At 42.4% G+C, this 21535-nt stretch overlaps 1 protein-coding gene across 2 annotated transcripts in view; it reads right to left on the bottom strand.

The window, feature by feature from the left end:
• The window catches only part of LOC115113653 (disintegrin and metalloproteinase domain-containing protein 10-like), an 85071-nt gene that overhangs the window by 28624 nt on the left and 34912 nt on the right, over window positions 1–21535 (bottom strand). For both annotated transcript variants that reach the window (XM_029641542.2, XM_029641544.2), the window contains exon 3: window positions 922–1040. In XM_029641542.2, the coding sequence (XP_029497402.1) occupies window positions 922–1040 (119 nt within the window). The remainder of the gene's footprint in view (window positions 1–921; window positions 1041–21535) is intronic.

The raw sequence follows: 21535 nt of genomic DNA, 5'->3' as shown, positions 1-21535 counted from the left end.
AATTGAATATCACAGAAATTGGAGGGGAAAGGGGGTTAAAAACAAAATACAAAGAAAATATGATTTGGAGATATTAAAGGTGACAAAGAGTATGGCCTTCACAGCAGAGCACAACTACAGAAGCTCAAAGTCTAGATTTCGGATTCTGAAATTGTGCAAATAAATGAATACATCAGTGTGTAAATGCACAGTTATTCTGACAATCTAAATTCCACCTTTGAATGTCCACCTTTATTATTGACAAGAAAAAGCTTGCTGGATTTTTGGTCTGGACAACCCTTTCCATTGCATTACAAATCACATCTGAGAAATAGGCTACAACATCGTCGTCCTTGGAACAATGCAGTGCTGCTTCTCTAAAAGGAAACTGATCAAGATTTCCATTTGATATAGAGATGGGAAGTGCTCCAGTGGAGTCTGATTTGAATTACAGTCTGTTCAGCAGAGGAGAAGAGAGATGACAGCATCTGGAAATGATGAGGTGGGAGTGGAGATGAGCCTGCTGGGATCTGAGAGCTCCACACAAACACACCATGTCACATGACCGGATAGACACACCTTGGCCTGGTTTTCCCTTGTGTTACATGTGAGCACTGCTGCAGGCATGGGGAGGATCCTGAGGATGTAAGACTGGAACGTGACTAACACATTCTCCACACGTGTACACACACACACACACACACACACACAAAGAGAGGAGACTGATAACCATTAACAACGTTTAAAACCACAGCTTCATGGTGGCTGGACTTTTACAAAGAACTCCAAACTACCAATGCTAACTAACAATCCCACAACACACTGGCACACACCCACACATGAACGCAAATTGGATGCAGGAAGCGTTTCCCTAGTAACTATCATAATTGTGCCTGTGTGCACAAGGACTTTGTCCCTCAAAGACATAATTCCTGGACTTACCGAAGATTTCTCCAGTGTAAATGTGGGAGGGATCGTAGGGCGCCTCCACTCCTGATACCTCTACCTTGAGGTCTGGAGAGAACAGGCTGGTGTCCCTCTTCATCCGCAGATTGAAATGCCTGCAAGAGAGGAACATGAAAATGCATTACTACACTACCCAGACCCCGTTTAGAACCTCCAACATTCCTGCTCATGGTTCAGTAAACATCTATGCAGCCAGAATGACAGAAGGATTAGGGTAAGTAACAATGCCAAACCATTGTCTCCCAACGCTGAAAGAAGACTACAGACTAGGCTGGAAGACACTTAATTTCACATAGGCCTACAGCAAATGAAAATAAAGACCGACATATAGGGCCTTCATCAACTTCTCTCAGGGGAGACAATAGAAAGTGGTTGTTATTTGAGAAACATCTTAATGGATGGACAAATGCAGCACATCTATTGTTCAGGAATAATATTTCTTATAAAGTCGTGATGACTCAGATGCCTGGGCTGGGAGCTCAAGAGAGTCACACCAGTCTCTTATCAGAACACAGGTCAAGTAAATCATTACTTACATTACTTATTTAACTAGGCAAGTCAGTTAAGAACAAATTCTTATTTACAATGACGGCCTACACCGGCCAAACCCGGACGACACAGGGCCAATTGTATGCCGCCCTATGGGACTCTCAATCTCTGCTGGTTGTAATATAGCCATATCACTCTGAATTCTTTCTGTTTGCGCAAATCCCTCTCTTTACTGTCAAGGGATGACGCTGGAGAGAAGCAGGTATGGGGAGTCGAACATTTAATAGGGAACGGACATAGAATGAGACAGGAACAGCGTCAGCACACGGGTAACACAGAAACATTACAATCAATGCAGCAGCCGGGAACAGAGCTGGGGAACTGACAAATACAGTGGGGCAAAAAAGTATTTAGTCAGCCACCAATTGTGCAAGTTCTTACAGAAGACTTACAGAAAACGTTTGACCTCTGTCAATGCCAACAAAGGGTTTATAACAAAGTATTGAGATAAACTTTTGTTATTGACCAAATACTTATTTTCCACCATCATTTGCAAATAAATTCATTAAAAATCCTACAATGTGATTTTCTGGATTTTTTTCTCTCTCATTTAGTCAGTCATAGTTGAAGTATACCTATGATGAAAATTACAGGCCTCTCATCATTTTTTAGTGGGAGAACTTGCACAATTGGTGTTCGGGTGAGTCCACTATCGCTGATAGTGACGAGGGAAGGCAGATGTGAGTGAATAATGGTGGCAGGAGTGCGTAACGCAGGGCAGGGCAGCCTGGCGCCCTCGAGCGCCAGGAGGGAAGAGTGGGAGTAGGCATGACAGTACCCCCCTAGGGGCGCCACCCGGTGTCCCACCTGGGCAAACCGGCCGAGACATGGGTGCTGGGCAAGCCGGCTGGGGGTAAACTCCCCACGAACCGGCAGGGGTGTGGGAGCCTGGCGAGCCGGCTGAGGCAAGCACGCCTGTCGATCCCGCTGCGGCGTGGAAGCCCGTTGATCCAGTGGAGTAAGACGTGGGATGGAAACCTGCCGAGCCAACCGAGTCAAGGAAACCTCTCTAGCCAGCTAGGACGTGGAAGCCCCGGTTCCATCGGCGGCGGAATCCAAGCCCGACGTCACCAACGAAACATGAAAACTCCTGGGCCGGCTGGGCGAACAAGACCTGACAATCCGGCTGAGGCTCAACGTGGGATGGGTGCCTTCCGAGCTAACAGGGGGCAAGGAAACCTCTCGGGCCAGCTAGGGCATTGAAGCAAATTCTTAGGTTGCAAATGATTGTCGGACGTCTTGGCTCGTTCAGTGTGACAGGGTCTAGGTCTGCCGATTAAGTGCCACTACGTGCAGACATAGCAGCCCCCCAGTGTCCGGTCTGGAGTGTTTTGGGCTCTAAAATGAGTTTATTATGATTAAGTTCGATCCCATACAAATTATTTCAAAACAAATCGAGATTTATTAAATAGTAATCCATTCTGACAAAATTTTGTCATCACACAGGACCCCATGTTGACACAGACCAATCACGGGCTGGCAGGCTATGAGGAGGCTCGCGCCATCATGCCATAGACATTAAGGTCGACTCTCTCAAGCAGGATGAAAATGACTACGTCGTCCATGATGCCTGTTATGGCCACTTTCAACATGATCCTTAGCAATGTTTTGGTGCCATTCAGCCCCCTGGTGCATTTCAAATTCAAATACTTCCCGCGCCATTAGGAGTTTTCCATAGGAATACGTGGGTGATGTCATCAGCACTATCTACTGGTTTTCATATGTATGTGTCGTAGGCTCTGACAAAGTTCTCGCCTTTATCGTATAGTGTGGCTGGTGTTATGGTCAGCCACACAATATGCACGAAAAAACACAACTATTGTGAAGTCACATTAATATAATAGTTTTATTTTAAAACGTTTATATGCTTTGCAAGAAGAACGATTTCTCTAATAATCTTGTTGACACATGAAAATCAAGTTACATGATGGGATTTTGATAAATGCACAAAATCCCCAATCAAAATAAACTCTCTCACAGCGACCATGTTATTTTGGGGAAGTTTCAGACATATAAAGTTTGTATGTGAAAACTATTTCAAAGATGCATACTTCACTCACGCATAAACATAAGAGTGAGTCTTGCGATGCTGGTACATGCGCAGATCAAATACACCACTGCAGGCTGACAGTCTCGCAAGCCAATCGTGGAATGTGACGACAGAACTGAATCATAAAATCTAGCCAGGTTGATTTCTTAAAAAAAAAAAAATACACATCGCACATTCAGACATTATTGCTCCGTTTCATCAACCATTATTCAGAAAGAGTCATGATTCATAATATTAATATCCTGGCTCTTAATCCATGTGAATAGGATATGAAATGGAACAGACTCGTAGGTTACATCTGTCTGAGTCCATGAAGATGACTATCAACAAATGAAGTGAATGCATAAAAGGATTGTATTTGAGCTCCCGGGTGGCGCCGTGGTCGAAGTTACTGCATCTCAGTGCTAGAGGCGTCACTACAGACACCCTGGTTCAAATCCAGGCTGCATCACAACTAGGGTTGCACACTTTGGGGAATATTCAGAGGTGGAAACTTTCCATGGGAATTAACAGTAATGTCTGGGAATTAACGGGAATATATGCAAATTAATTTACATTTAATTTAAATGTAGATGTTTATTACATTGGATATATTTACCATATCATATGGAGACAAACAAAACTTTCACCTTGTCATAAGTAGACAATTGCAAATGATTAAATCCTTTCAATAGAAAAAACTATTTAGTTACGACTTGAACTTTAATTAAATTAGTTAAATCTTCGAGATGATTTCACTGAACAACAAAATAAAGGGAATATTGAATGATCCATTGCATCTCCCAAACACATATGTAAAATGATAGTCTAGAAACTAAAGCTTTGGTTGTCTTCCTCTCAGGCTTCCATGTCTTCTCCCTGGACCTCCTCAATGTCCACCTCTTGAACATCAGACTGAGGCATCATCTACACTGTCACGTTCCAACCTTGTTGAGGATGGCTTGTTGTCAGGCTCAAAAAGGCAAAAATTTGCCTGGATGACAAACAAATTTAGGTTGCTGCTATAACTTGAAGACCCTTCACATACCTAACCATTTCCTTGGCTCTCTTGTAGAGTGTATCCATTGTTTTCAGTGCCATGATGTCCTTGAGGAGCAGATTCAATGCATGAGCAGCACAGCCAATGTGTGTGATAGGAGGGTAGGAGCCCTCCACTTTAGACCAAGCAACCGTCATGTTCGCAGCATTGTCGGTCACCAGTGCAAATACCTTCTGTGGTCCAAGGTCATTGATGACTGCCTTCAGCTCATCTGCAATGTAGAGACCGGTGTGTCTGTGGTCCCTTGTGTCTGTGCTCTTGTAGAATACTGGTTGAGGGGTGGAGATGTTAATTATTCCTTGCCCACAAACATTCGACCACCCATCAGAGATGATGATTGCAATACAGTCTGCTTTCTTTATGATTTGCTTGACCTTCACTTGAACTTTGCATCCAGCAATTGAGTAGATAAAGCATGTCTGGTTGGAGGGGTGTATGCTGGGCAAAGAACATTCAGAAATCTCTTCCAATACACATTGCCTGCGAGCATCAGAGGTGAACCAGTTGCATACACAGCTCGAGGAAGACATTCATCAGCATTTCTCTGACTACGTTCCTCCATTGAATAAAACAAAAAAAGAAAATGATTCCAGGAGGACCATGAACTGTTGCTATCGATGGTGTCTGATTAATCCTTTTCACCTTGAAAATAAGTGATTTTTGTCAGACGTTGCTTGTTGTGAGCGCTGAGGGAACTTGACGCACTTGTCCAAATGATTAACCTGTTAAGACTCTAGGGGCAGTATTTCATTTTTGGATAAAAAGACGTGCCCGTTTTAAGCGCAATATTTTGTCACGAAAAGATGCTCGAATATGCTTGGAATTGATCGTTTTGGAAAGAAGACAGTCTTACGTTTCCAGAAATGCAAAGATTTTCACTGTGAGTCCCTTAGAACAAATGCTTCGGGCAAAACCAAGATGTATGACCGACCAGGAAATGCACAGGATTTCTGAGGCTACGTTTTCCATGATCGCCTTATATGGCTGTGAATGCGACAGGAATGAACGGACTCTTTCTCTTGTTTCCCCAAGGTCTTTGCAGCATTGTGACGTATTTGTAGGCATATCATTGGAAGATTGACCATAAGGGACTACATTTACCAGGTGTCCCGCTTGGTGTCTGCGTGGCAATCTGTGCGCAAAAGTCAGGTCCCGGTATTTTTCCATTCAAATCTCAGAACAAACCAGGCTACAAGGACGGTGCTTTCAATGGAGAGAAATATGACAAACCACCTTCAGGATTGATTCAAACAACGTTTTCCATGTTTCAGTCGATATTATGGAGTTAATTCGGAAAAAAGTTCGACATGTAGGTGACTGAATTTTCGGTTAGTTTCGGTAGCCATATGCATAGTAACAAAAGGGAACGATGTGTCCTACACAAGAATCTTTCAGGAAAAACTGGACATCTGCTATGTAACAGAGTCTCCTCATTGAAACATCTGAAGTTCTTCAAAGGTAAATTATTTTATTTGATTCCTTGGCTGGTTTTTGTGAATATGTTGCGTGCTAAATGCTAACGCTAATGCTAAGCTAGCTAACACCACTCTTACACAAATTAGTGATTTTCTCTGGTTCTAAAGCATATTTTGAAAATCTGAGACGACAGGATTGTTAAGAAAAGGATAAGCTTGAGAACAGGCATATCTATTTCATTTCATTTGCGATTTTTAGAAATCGCTAACGTTGCGTTATGCTAATGAGCTTGAGGCTGTAGTTACGCTACCGCATACGGGTTTGGTCGGACTATGAGGTTAAAGTATGATTAAAGTAAAAATGATTAAAGTAAAAAAAAGCCTAATACAATTTCATGTACAGATAAATATTTAAGCAGTTAGATTAAAACAACTCCTTTATAAGATAAATGTTTTAAAATGAAACATGTATGGAAACAGGCGAATTAATACTCAGTTATCAGGCTCAAGCAAGTTAAAACCAACATGGTAGCAAAAACGATCTATCAGAAATGGTTAACAAGTTATAAATTATTTAAACACACTTTGCTGTATGCTACTATTTACTAGTTAAAAAATCATGTCAACTCAGCAAAAAAAAAGAAACATCCTCTCAGTGTCAACTGCGTTTATTTTCAGCAAACATAACATGTGTAAATATTTGTATGAACATGAGATTCAACAAGACAAACTGAACAAGTTCCACAGACATGTGACTAACAGAAATGGAATAATGTGTCCCTGAACAAAAGGGGGGGCAAATTAACAGTCAGTATCTGGTGTGGCCACCAGCTGCAAAAAGTACTGCAGTCCATCTCCTCCTCATGGACTGCACCAGATTTGCTGTGAGATGGTACCCCACTCTTCCACCAAGGCACCTGCAAGTTCCCGGACATTTCAGCGGGGGGGGGGGCTAGCCTCCACCCTCCGATCCAACAGGTCCCAGACGCGCTCAATGGGATTGAGATCTGGGCTCTTCGCTGGCCAGGGCACACTGACATTCCTGTCTTGCATGAAATCACAAACAAAATGAGCAGTATGGCTGGTGGCATTGTCATGCTGGAGGGTCATGTCAGGATGAGCCTACAGGAAGCGTACCACATGAGGGAGGAGGATGTCTTCCCTGTAACGCACAGCGTTGAGATTGCCTGCTATGACAACAAGCTCAGTCCGATGATGCTGTGAAACACCGCCCCAGACCATGACGGACCCTCCACCTCCAAATCGATCTCGCTCCAGAGTACAGGCCTCGGTGTAACACTCATTCCTTCCACAATAAACGCAAATCCGACAATCACCCCTGGTGAGACAAAACCACGACTTGTCAGTGAAGAGCACTTTTTGCCAGTCCTGTCTGGTTCAGCGATGGTGGGTTTGTGCCCATAGGCGACATTGTTGCCGGTGATGTCTGGTGAGGACCTGCCTTACAACAGGCCTACAAGCCCTCAGTACAGCCTCTCAGTCTATTGCGGAAAGTCTGAGCACTGATGGAGGGATTCTGCGTTCCTGGTGTAACTCAGGCAGTTGTTGTTGCCATCCTGTACCTGTCCCGCAGGTGTGATGTTCGGATGTACCGATCCTGTGCAGGTGTTGTTGCACGTGGTCTGCCACTGCGAGGACGATCAGCTGTCCATCCTGTCTCCCAGTAGCGCTGTTTTAGGCGTGTCACAGTACGGACATAGCAATTTATTGAACTGGCCACATCTGTAGTCCTCATGCCTCCTTGCAGCATTACATTTACATTTACATTTAAGTCATTTAGCAGACGCTCTTATCCAGAGCGACTTACAAATTGGTGCATTCACCTTATGACCTCCAGTGGAACAGTAGTGCATCTAAATCTTTTCAGGGGGGGGGTGAGAGGGATTACTTTATCCTATCCTAGGTATTCCTTAAAGAGGTGGGGTTTCAGGTGTCTCCGGAAGGTGGTGATTGACTCCGCTGTCCTGGCGTCGTGAGGGAGTTTGTTCCACCATTGGGGGGCCAGCATGCCTAAGGCACATAAACGCAGATGAGCAGGGACCCTGGGCATCTTTCTTTTGGTGTTTTTCCAGAGTCAGTAGAAAGGCCTCTTTAGTGTCCTAAGTTTTCATAACTGTAACCTTAATTTCCTACCGTCTGTAAGCTGTTATTGTCTTAACAACCGCTCCACAGGTGCATGTTCATTCATTATGGTTCATTGAACAAGCATGCGAAACAGTGCGAAACAGTGTTTAAACCCTTTACAATGAATATCTGTGAAGCTATTTTAATTTTAACAAATTATCTTTGAAAGACAGGGTGCCAAAAAAAGGGACGTTTATGTCATATAAAATATATTCACCCCAACCAGTATTGTAATCAAAACTTAGCAGAAAACATGTAGTCCTGGGCTCAGACAGTGTAGTAATGTGGGCTCAATAGCATCTCATGAGTGTGCAAGATCTTGAGAATCAGCTGTACATGTGATGGAAGAATGCACTGTGCATGCAGAGGGTTGCAATTCCATTGAATTGGGGATTGTTTAACCAAAATATGCCACAAAACCTAGATTCGCCTTGTGTATCCCACAAAAAAACTTCACTGCTAACTTTTATGAGCAATTCAAGTAAAATTCCAGGGCTTAACTTCCTTTGGAAAATGTACGGAAATTTAACGTAAAGTTTCAGACTCTGCAACCCTAATTACAACCGTCCGTGATTGGGGAGTCCCATAGGGCAGCTCACAATTGGCCCAGCGTTGTCCGGGTTTGGCCAGTGTAGGCAGTCATTGTAAATAAGAATTTGTCCTTAACTGACTTGCCTAGTTAAATGAAAGGCAACACATTGTATTTCCCAATAATGACATGGGGAACAGAGAAAATCTCACAATCTCACATTTTGACAACATGTATCGTTAGTCAATAAAAGTAACCCATTGAGACTGCAACGATTGGACAGTGAAAATGTATCTAGTCATATTTCTCTTTGGATTTGTAAACACTGAGAACAAGGCAAAACATTTTTAAAATACTGACCATTTCCCCTCAGTACATCCAAAACTAATAAGGAACAGAGGGCCATCTCAGGTTAATCACAGCTACAGCACTTCACAACAACAGCCCTCACTGGGTAACAAATGACAGCTGTAATTGACGTGGGCATCCCTGCTCAGAGCAGCTCTCTGATTAAGACTCCCCTCCGGGCTGCTGGGGTGTTAGTGGACACATGGTTGGTTACACAACACTAACCCAGTCAGGAGAGGACGACGTGACTCACACACACACACAACGCTGGAAACAGAAGTGTAAGGGAAGAAAGAATCCACATGTATATAAAACTGAAAAAGCTTATATTGTGACTACTAACTTGGCCGGTCAAAGAAAATGTATAGACTAATCTGTTGACATTCACACAGTCAGTGAGTCACACAATATTGCCAACCAACAAATTTCAGGAATGTTTGTTTTTGTCATAGAAACTCACTTGACTCATACCACTCATAACCACTTCCCCTAAACCACACCCTAAGACAGTCTTAGTTCCTGTTTAGTAGGGCTGTACCCACCCCAAAAAAAATCTGTCGACCGGGTCTGTTCTTTCAACCAAATTTCACAATTTAAAAATGTGTATTTTTCTATATATAGACACATCCTATGTATTTTAATCAAATCAACTATACGCAGTGATCAAATCAAACTATTTTTTATTTGTCTCACACACATGGTTAGCAGATGTTAATGAGAGTGTAGCAAAATGCTTGTGCTTCTAGTTCCGACAATGCAGTAATAACCAACGAGTAATCTAACCTAACAATTTCACAACAACTACCTTATACACACACAAGTGTAAAGGGATGAAGAATATGTACATAGAGTTATGAATGAGTGATGGTACAGAACGGCATAGGCAAGATGCAGTAGAAGGTATCGAGTACAGTATATACTAGAGGTCGACCGATTAATCGGAATGGCCGATTAATTAGGGCCGATTTCAAGTTATAACAATCGGAAATCGGTATTTTTGGGCGCCGATTTCCGATTATTATTTTTTATTTATTTTATACCTTTTATTTAACTAGGCAAGTCAGTTAAGAACACATTCTTAATTTCAATGACTGCCTAGGAACTGTGAGTTAACTGCCTTGTTCAGGGGCAGAACGACAGATTTTCACCTTGTCAGCTCAGGGGTTCCAATCTTGCAACAGCACTAGTCCAACGCTCTAACCATTGCACCTGCCTGTTACGCGAATGTAGTAGAAGCCAAGGTAAATTGCTAGCTAGCATTAAACTTATCTTATAAAAAACAAAAGTTAAAACTACTGATCCAGTTTAGCAGGCAATATTAACCAGGTGAAATTGTGTCATTTCTCTTGCGTTCATTGCACGCAGAGTCAGGGTATATGCAACAGTTTGGGCTGCCTGGCTCTTTGCGAACTAATTTGCCAGAATCATACGTAATTATGACATAACATTGAGGGTTGTGCAATGTAACAGGAATATTTAGACTTAGGGATGCCACCCGTTAGATAAAATACAGAACGGTTCCGTATTTCACTGAAATAATAAACTTTTTTTTTCTCAAAATGATAGTTTCCGGATTCGATTATATTAATGACCAAAGGCTTGTATTTATGTGTGTTATTATGTTATAATTAAGTCTGATTTGATAGAGCAGTCTGACTGAGCAGCAGCAGGCCTGTAATCATTCATTCAAACAGCACTTTCGTGCGTTTTGCCAGCAGCTCTTTGCAAGCACAGCACTGTTTATGACTTCAAGCCTATCAGCCTAATGGCTGGTGTAACCAATGTGAAATGGCTAGCTAGTTAGCTGGGTGTGCGCTAATACTGTTTCAAACGTCACTCGTTTTTAGATTTGGAGTAAATATTCCCCTTGCGCTGCAAGCGGCTTTTGTGGAGCGATGGGTAACGATGCTTCAAGTGAGGCTGTTGTCTATGTGTTCCTGGTTCGAGCCCAGGGAGGAGAGGGACGGAAGCTATACTGTTACACTGGCAATACTAAAGTGCCTACAAGAACATCCAATAGTCAAAAGTTAATGAAATACAAATGGTAGAGAAATAGTCCTATAATAACTTTAACCTAAAAACTTCTTACCTGGGAATATTGAAGTCTCGTGTTAAAAGGAACCACCAGATTTCATATGTTCTCATGTTCTGAGCAAGGAACTTAAACGTTAGCTTTCTTACATGGCACATATTGCACTTTTACTTTCTTCTTCAACACTTTGTTTTTGCATTGTTTAAACCAAATTGAACATGTTTCATTATTTATTTGAGGCTAAATTGATTTTATTTATGTTTTATATTAAGTTAAAATAAGTGTTCATTCAGTATTGTTGTAATTGTCATTATTACAAATAAAAAAAAATTTTAAAAAAATTGCCCGATTAATCGGTATCTGCTTTTTTGGTCCTCCAATAAATCGGTATATCGGCGTTGAAAAATCATAATCGGTCGACCTCTAGTATATACATATGAGATGAGTAATGTAGGGTATGTAAACATTATATTAAGTGGCATTGTTTAAAGAGGCTAGTGATACATTAGGTCTCATTCTTTAAGCCCACTGTGTGATGAAATAATGAAGTCTGACTGCAATTGACTTGATTGTGCCAGGCTCAGACTTACTGCACTGTTACATTACAGCAAGTGACTAGCACCCGTTGTCTCCTCGCTGCTGCAGCGAACACCACAGAACATTATTGTTTATCGTGTTGTCCGTGTTAAAGTTGGAACGTAATTACATCCATTTCTGACTGTAAAGTTATGGAAATTCCTAATTTGTTTAGGAAAAACATTCCCTATTCTCTCAACCTTTGCTCTCTTTACATGACACATGTATGCATCGCATGCACATGACCAATAAGGCCTGAGCTATAGCATATCATAATCACATCAATAAATTATTATAAACTCCGAACACATGTAACAATAAAATGGATGCAGAAGACGTGACACACTTGAAATGGGGTCATGTTTACTGGTTGCTCAGGAGGTAAAGGAGAAGTCAGATGGGTGGAATAAATTTGACTAGTTGTGGAAAATACTGCGAATAAAGAAACAGAAGGTAAGGAGCAAGTCCTGCATGCATATTATGTGTGCCAAACAGGTGCTGTTAGATGACTATAGCTTTCTGACTGTTTGGAACAAGGTAAACACTAAATAAATGATAAGCGTACCAGAGTGTATGTTAGCGTTATTGTTATTTTTTTGTAAAGCCTTTATTACAGCAGAGACTAAAAACACATGCATTTGTGAATGCAATTGCTAGAAATGGAACGGTTTATTTATTGTTTACGCTAACTATTGATTTGTTTTATTTTAAAACTAAAATGCTTGATCGCATTTCAAATCATGAATGACTCGTATGCTGTGTGATGAAATGAATGAATGATACAGTCACCTATATAAAAGAGTATTGAAATATGGGCCTAAGTAAGTTGCGGTATTAAGATTAAAAAGGGTGCGCTTTTAGGCCTACAGCTCGATGGTGGTTCTACAAGTCTGCTATACTAAGCCTACTAATGAGAATTACATTACTTATTATTATAATGATAATAATAATAATAATAATAATGAGCTCAAGAAAAAGGTGGTTATTATTATAAATATAATTTCTGACAATTTGGAACAGTGTTAGCACTGAATTAATAAGTAATACCAGAGGCTGTTCTAATGAGAAAATAAAAGTGTAAAGCCTTGAGCATAGCAAAGATTCAAAAATGTAACCGACATATTGTGGTTGGTGCTCATGGAGGCTTGGTGCTCATGGAGGCTTGGTGCTCACGGAATCAGTAGGCTATTAAACAAACACTCACAGGCATAGAAGCAGGATCTGTCTTATTATTTCCGTAGATATCCTAATAACCAAAACATTTTTAGTTTCTTCAAAGTAGCCACCCTTTGCCTTGTTGACCGCTTTGCACACTCTTGGCATTCTCTCAACCAGCTTCACCTGGAATGCTTTCACAACAGTCTTGAAGGAGTTCCCACTTATGCTGAGCACTTGTTGTCTGCTTTTCCTTCACTCTGCGGTCCAACTCATCCCAAACCATCTCAGGTCGGTTGATTGTGGAGGCCAGGTCATCTGATGCAGGACTCAATCACTCGCTTTCTTGGTCAAATAGCCCTTACACAGCCTGGAGGTGAGTTGGGTTCTTTCCCTGTAGAAAAACAAATTATAGTCCCAATAAGCGCAAACCAGATGGGATGGAGTATCACTGCAGAATGCTGTGGCAGCCATGCTGGTTAAGTGTGCCTTGAATTCTAAACAAATCACAGACAGTGTCACGAGCAAAGCACCCCCACACCATCACACCTCCTCCTCCATGTTTCGGGAACCACAAATGCGGAGATCCTCCGTCCACCTACTCTGCGTCTCACAAAGACACGCCAGTTGGAACCAAAAATCTCTTATTAGGACTCATCAGACCAAAAGGACAGATTTCCACCGGTCTAATGTCCATTGCTCGTGTTTCTGGGCCCAAGCAAGTCTCTTCTTATTGGTGTCCTTTAGTAGTGGTGTCTTTGCAGAAATTCGACCATGAAGCCTGATTCACGCAGTCTCCTCTGAACAGTTGATGTAGAGATGATTGTTACTTGAACTCTGAAGCATTTATTTGGGTAACTAATGGACTTATCCTCTGTAACTCTGGGTCTTCCTTTCCTGTGGCGGTCCTCATGAGAGCCAGTTTCATCAATAGTGCTTGATGGTTTTTGCGACTGCACTTTAAGAAACTTACCGTTATTGACATTTTCCAGATTGACTGACCATGTCTTAAAGTAATCGACTGTTGTTTCTCTTGGCTTATTTGAGCTTTCTTGCCTTAATATGGACTTGGTCTTTTACCAAATAGGGCTATCTTCTGTATACCACCCATACCTTTTCACAACACAACTTATTGGCTCAAACGCATTAAGGAGGAAAGATATTCCAAAAATTTACTATTAAGAAGGCACACCTGTTAATTGAAATGAATTCCAGGTGAATTCCTCTGCAAAGCTGTCATCATGGCAAAGGGTGGCTACTTTGATGAATCTAAAATATATTTTGATTTAACACTTTTTTGGTTACTACATGATTCCATGTGTTATTTCAGAGTTTGTCTTACTATTATTCTACAATGTAGAAAATAGTACAAATAAAGAAAAACCCTTGAGTGAGTAGGTGTGTCCAAACCTTTGACTGGTACTGTATATGGATGATTTATAAAAAAGTCAGGCACATTTAACAGTTAGACGGTTGATTATAGACCTCGCTCCTCACTTTTCTTAATCAATTAAGGCAAGGGCTGTTTTCTCATCTCCTAACTCCGCTGCTGCCTCCACAGCATTGTTCTCAACACCAATAGAAGGTTAACTTTGCTGTTATGCACATAGCAACAGGGTCTAGGAAAAAGGCACCAATTCAACAGCGTACTGATACAACCAGTGTCAAACGCGGGAGAAAGCGCATGTTATAAAATAATCTTATTATTAATAGTATTGCACTATTGTCCTTAACCATATACTATTTCAGTAGCACGTCTTAGAGTGAAGGACTGTTCCATCCCCACGGCCTCCACAATGGATTTGTCCACTCAGACAGGCGCAAATCAGACAGGAGTCATGTACAGCATGAAAAATAAATGTTTTTGCAACTGTTCGAGTAAAGAAATCTTGGTCGACCAACAGCCTAACGATCAAACAATCGAGCAGTCGACTAAATGGGGTCAGCATTACTGCTTAGTGCAAGAAGATGCAGCCTGTCTTATGATAGTGGTACTTGAGACAACAGAATGTATGGGGGAAGAGAGTTAAACACATGTACGTCCATAAAGTGCTGTCAGATGGAGCAGCCTGAGGTTGCTTTCATTTCCTTTCAGTCCAGCACTTAGAAAACTACTTAACTAGACCAATAACTACCATCCACACAGAGTTCAGCCTAACTGACGTTGTGCCAAAAACGCTCGCTCAAATAAGGACAGACAATACACAGTCCAAAATGAGACGGTGATGTTAGACAGGTGAAGCGGTTGGCTCTCTCTGAGACCCTTCAGAGAGCAAAGCATTATGCAAATGTCTGTTAGTGAGTGACTCAGCCAGCCATTAGACAGACAGCCACCTCCACCAGACCCCACTGGGAGAACACACTCAATTACCACACAACACTTAACCTTGGCACACCAACCGGAGACACACTCCACAGTGCAATCAAACAAGCAGTGGCACAGGGACAGGTGTATTTAATTTCAGTCAGGAAGATTTCACTTTACAGGTCTTCCTTATTATGCCCCTTGTCTAATCTATTCAGGAGAGAATGCACTGGAGAGTTGACTGCAGAATGTCGACTATGTGACCTGTACCACTGTAGATACAATGTTCTATACTCTATAGGATGCCTTTCTTCAGCACTGTGCACCACTGGTAGAACATGCCCTACAGTACAGCCAGGTATTGGCCTCCAGATTCCCTACTCAGCACGCACCCAAGCAGACAGCAGACGGACGGCCACCAGAGCATGGCTGCACAAAATTAGCCAGCTTTTTGGACTTTCATTTTCTAAAATATGGAGCATTATTTTTAGAGTGGTAATGGCAGAAAAGAGGACAGCTGTGTGTGTAGAGAGCCTTTACTGCCAGCCTCAGCAACCAGACAGAGCACACAGGCATACTGAATACTGGGAGAGAAGGGGTGGGGGCTGCAGAGCAGAGGGGTGCCAGGAGGGGGTGAGAGATGAGTCAACCCTCTACTTCCAGGAAAGATTTTACTCCCATAGGTTAGGGCTGTTCCTCTCAAAACCGTGCATAGGCCATGGATCTACATCTATGGCCACAGAATGCTGTAGCAGGTCTGTGCATGAACTGACAATGACTGTTACAACATCTCAAATAAAGGGCCAGGGGAAACAGCTAGGCTATATCTACAACTATACTGAAGCATTCTGCTGGTAAAAGTCAGACTATCAGTGTTACATTGTGGAGCAGGAAAATTGATCTGTTTCTATTTGACAAGCAGGCAGGCAGGGGAGATACTGATAGAGATGTGATGAAGTGCAGTGACTGTGAATGACTGAAATTACCCCATTGCTATATTTAAGTTGTTTGGTTTCCCGAGGACTACATTATCAACACAGTAATACACCTTCTTGAGCGCAGTCTGGCTGTCAGACTGGGCAGCCTCCCCATTGTGTCAGTCATTCAGTGCCACTGCTCAGTAGAACCACAGGGTATAGACAACCCTCCCTCCCTCAATCATCACACACTGTACAGCAGGCTCCTTGTCAGTTACTGGAACCTAAAACAATCTAATTATGATGTACTCAGGACATTCAACTATAATAATCCCACTAAAATGAATGCATCCTCATGCCTTCTGTCTCTATGAAATAGGAGAAATTCTTATACAATGTAATTATGCCTGTAGGAGTATTATCATGCATCTTGCCAGACAGAATTTATTTTTAAATCAACTGAAAAGCCACAAATGTATTATAATAAGAAAAACTATTTCCAGCAACATGACTTCATAGTCATATGACTGTAGTTAATGCAGCAAATCTCTGCACTAGGAGGGGGAGTAGGGGGGGCCATGGTGATGGTGAGGGGGGAAGGGAGTGTGTTAGGGAATGAAAGGAGGAGAGAGCAAGATGATCCCAGTAATGTCCCCTATAATGTCAGGCGAAGTAAATCACCACACTGGAGGAACGCTATCAGGGACGGAACAGATCCACATATTACACAACTCCTCACCTGAGCAGTATCGCTGGCTGGCTGGCATATGCATGTGCCAGGCAGGCGAGGGGGATTGTCTACCCTGAGACAGCCAGAGACAGGTGGTTACTCCGCCTCCACTGACACCCAGCAGGTGTGGTGCCCAGCAAGTCACACTGCATGGAACTTTCCAGCACAGCAGCTTGTGATGAGTGTGTGTGTTGTGAGCAAGTATTTGTGTTCTCTCCTGGCTTAACTTCTGGGCTGGCAGGATACACTCTGGTTAAATTCTGCTCTGATCCTCCCTGCTGTTGATAGGGAATGGCTCTAATGGATCCTGTTGCCATGGAAAAACATGGTCAAGGTCCTCTGAGTTTATCAAAGTCCCACCAACCAGCCTCACCTGTTTCTCCCAACTAACCAGTCTGTGGGTGTGTAGATCAGCATGTCTCCCTGACCTCTAGCAGCCACTTACTCATTAAACCCTCTTAAGGAGGTTAGCCAAACACAAGGCCTTTCTCTACACAAGCATATCACCAGCAACATGACCAACCGCAATACTAGTAACATCTTTCCTTTCATGTTCTCTCTACCTACACCTCCTTTTCACGTGTCAGTGAGTTACAGTACATCCCCTCCTTTCTCCAGTCGCAGTCAGACTTGTTGGAAGTGTGGGTGGAGATGGGTTCCGGTAAATACTATAGTCCTGGTACACCAACAAAAACAACAGTTCTATCTAGGCTGCTTCCTTTCTGAAACTCAGGTGCCGGGGGAGGCTGGTGTGAAATGATCCGTCAGACTATTTAAAAAGTGGATGCGCTCTATTTCTCTCGGCTTCAGTGAGCCACAGCAATCAGATGCTGCCTGAAACAGGGCTGGAGATTGTAACTTTCATAGCAGTTATTTCATTACAGATGAGTAGGGCTGGCACAACTGTGTAACCGACTGTTACGGATGAACATCATCATGAAATTAAAATAACAGTCGTATCCGTAGAATTGTACGTGTTATTTTTTGGGGAATGAACAGCTGACTGAAAAAGGGATGGCCGCGCATTCGTGCGGTTTAGTCTGTTTCTGCAAGAAAATGGACTCCCTATGGAACGCTTGACACCTTATAGTCCATGCACCGACGAGGCTGTTCTAAGGGCAAAGGGGGGTGCAATGCAATATTAGGAAGGTGTTCCTAATGTTTTGTACACTCAGGCTATTCGTGGATTCCATATCAGATCAGACAGATAGACGTTGTAAAGCAGAGGTGAGAGAGAATCCTACAGAGAATTTGAGCTAAAAGCAGTGTTGTGTTTTCACACATCTGTGGCTAAATGGAACCCTGTTCAACTCCAGAATCAATTGAACCACTCCAATCCTGCTGCAGGTCCAAGTAGAGAGATGTTTATCCCAGTCTCTATGTGGATGTGGGGGACAGAATATGATCTTTAAATAGCGCAGCAGGCTCTGAGCTAGGGTTCAGCAGTTAGAATAACTCCTGAAGCTTACCATATCGAGCCTCGTCAGTACCAGTCCCTTTCAGCTCCACTTCCCTGAGATGACAGACAGATGGGACAAACATGGAGTCTCTGTGCTTAACCATCGCCTTTGAGAGAAACACTAACCAAAGACATTATCGTGACATGCTGCACATCAGTGGGCGCAAACATTTATGGGGCAGAGAGGGAGAGGGGGATATGGAGAAAGACGTTGCTGCAGGGACACCCTTAACCAGCAGAAATGTCATTTTGAACTTCACAAACACAACAGAAGAGATTGGAGGGAGGAATCAGTCCACAGCTGATACAATCTGGAACAGTGATGGGAACATAAATACAAATGACCGATGCATTTGTTTCAAGCCTGATGTTCATGATGTTGTGAGTTCAAGTGGGGCAAGATGATAAACCTCTATTTAAAAACTCATTAACAGTGGAGTCTGCAGGGCGGCTGTGAAGGATCTGACTTCTGACAGGAAATGATCTTCTCTCAATTCAAGATGGCATTAATTCCTCTAATATACTACCAACGTCCCAAACGCACCTCAATGAAACATCAAACACCCAAATGTCTGTGGGTTGATCATATTATTTAGAGCTCAGAGCTCCATAGCCACTCAGCTCACGCTTTAAACATCCTGATTAATTGCAACCCGAACACTGGAGACGGCTTACTGCTCCCCAGCCCATCAGAGTGCAGTGTTCTCCCATATCAAATATAGCCATTCTTCCCTCTCCTTGTCACTGAATGGAATACATCTCTGTATTATTCATAGACAGAGTTTGTGTAATCCTGAGCTCTGGAGAACAATCTGTATATCGCAGTCAGAAGGGAACAGAAAGTGCTTAAAGTTTCATGATGTAGAATCTGATCAGAGAAGGCATTTGAATATAGAATAAAAACAAGCGACCAGTCACCTCCTCCATAAAACTGTCTGGCGCTAGCACCACATCCCAAAGTATATTCTAACACCTCAGCTTTTGTCAGCACTCCAGGAGTATAGAGGTGATGTGACCGGCAGGTCTTTATATAATGGAAATAGTGCTCAAAGTAATGCTAAAAATAATGCTGACACCATCTGCCTCTTACAGAAAGTGAAAACTAGGTGTATAAGAGACTTCTAAATAGTCCCTATTGAGTTTATACATTATTCAAATAATTACCTACTACTCCAGGGGACACAACTAGACCTAAAAACGGACCGTTCATTCACTGTTCAGGTAAACAAAAACTATATTTATGACAATTTCCAGTACCAAACTCTACAGACAGAGGGTTGATCATATAGTTAATCAGACAGTCAAGTCTGATTCTACAGCCCTTACTACATGGGACAGATTTGGGTCACTGCAGTTCATCAACATTGCATCTCTCACATGGTGTCTGATAGCTATCCAAGGCTGTGTTCAGGCTATAGGCTACTGGTGATAGATCAAGCTGATAAATCAGATTACGATCTACTTGTTCTAATATTTCAGGCTGACCTTTATTATAATGTGGCACACATGCGGCCAATGGCAAAATACGCTGCCAATGGCAAAATACTAGGCCATTGGAAGGAATTAAACAATTTATTTACTTACATAATCCTCAAATCAGATTGATCAGGGAAGCGAGAATGATTCAAATTTTTAATACAGTAAACTGAGCCTATAGGCATGCTTGTCTTAACATAGTAGGAGGACAGCAGATCAACTCTACAGATCAAACCACTGCTGACTACTGTCAACTTGTCAGAGTGGGTGTGCTTTACTAGCCTACTACAAGAGAGGAGCATTAAACACTATGAACAATGAAGTGGGATTCATCTAAAAAAACATGTCCCTCAAATATTTCTCTTTGCATGGATCCACTGCCAGCCAACTACTTCAGGTTGAGCATGGCTGATTTAAAACCAACAGGCTGGAACATGCAGCGGTACAGGCAGTGTGCCATTTCAAACCACACATTATACAGGGCGGAGGACGGTAGAGGGCTGCAGGTCCCAACAGGGATCACTGTGGCACAGTCAACGTTTTTCATGCTGCAAGCGGAAGCGGGCTGAAAATTGTTTTGAGGGTCCCGCAGATGATTTGGAAACGGTCGTCTTTCTGCTTTGTATGCGTTAGCCTACCTATTGTATTAACAGCACCTCTGTGTTGCATTATTCACCCACAATCTCAGAATTCGCTGATTCAAGTTCAATAGCCTACCTCTTCTCTCCTAGATGGGCGTGCAAGTTCAATAGCCCACCTCTCTCCTAGATGGGCGTGCAAGTTCAATAGCCCACCTCTTCTCTCCTAGATGGGCGTGCAAGTTCAATAGCCTACAATATATGACTCAATGAAATAGAGTAGCCTGCCTATAAATGGGCGGAGAATCAAGGGGCAGTTATCTTTCAAGAAAGTTTACTGAAATTGGATTAGGCGATAGTGGACTAGTGTCTGTAAATAAATATTGATAATGGAAATAAGTGGAGGGAGCTCAACCAACGTGAGTTGAAAAGCAATTTTGAAAAAATGATTTGAAAAGGAAGAGCGCAACGAGCGAATACCATGGCGAGTCGGCGTTGCACCTTTTCATTTTCAATATGTATTGATTAGCCATTTGTCTCTGCCTGCAAATAGTCATGCTCCTTTAAAAAGGTAGGCTATATCCTATATGCAAAACGTAGCTCAAGAGAAAGTGCAAGTGTCAGCTGTCATCATTCTTGCTGCTTCAAGTTCAGTAGCCATATGAGTGAGATCAGGTGCGCGTTTGGTCTCAATTTAATAGAGTAGCCTGTAGGCTATCCATGGGCGGAGAAGGAAGGGGCAGTTCTCTTGCCAAGGAAATGAACTTCTTAATCTAATTAGCCTATAGTTTACTACACTGCCTCAAAATAAAAATATTGATGACCCATATTGGTCTATGTCAGAAAATCTTCCCGCTCCTAAAAAAGGTAGGCTATTAAACCTATTCTGTTGCGTGTATATTTGACCAAATTCCACTTTTGAGTTGTCTAAAATACTAGTTAACCTCTTTTTCTCCATGAAATTAAATGACTTTTCCTCATTTAGGGTCATGAACCTAACTTCAAAATGTGGACACGTTGATGTGTTCTGGAATGTCTGTGTAGATTTTGTATACAAACATGATGTTGGTCAATTTGACCCGGAAGCTTTCATCTGTATAGATATTTGCACACGTCCAAAATAAACAAGTGTCTGAGTGGCGCAGCGGTCTAAGGCACTGCATCTCAGTGCTAGAGGAGTCACTACAGACCCTGGTTCGATTCCAGGCTGTATCACAACCGGCCAGTATTGGGAGTCCCATAGGGCGGAGCACAATTGGCCCAGCATCGGCCCTCATTGTAAATAAG

This window comes from Oncorhynchus nerka, linkage group LG28 (genome assembly GCF_034236695.1).
Source record: "Oncorhynchus nerka isolate Pitt River linkage group LG28, Oner_Uvic_2.0, whole genome shotgun sequence".
Taxonomy (NCBI): domain Eukaryota; kingdom Metazoa; phylum Chordata; class Actinopteri; order Salmoniformes; family Salmonidae; genus Oncorhynchus; species Oncorhynchus nerka.
Note: the sequence above shows the minus strand (reverse complement) of the source record. Positions and strands in the feature narration are given on the sequence as shown.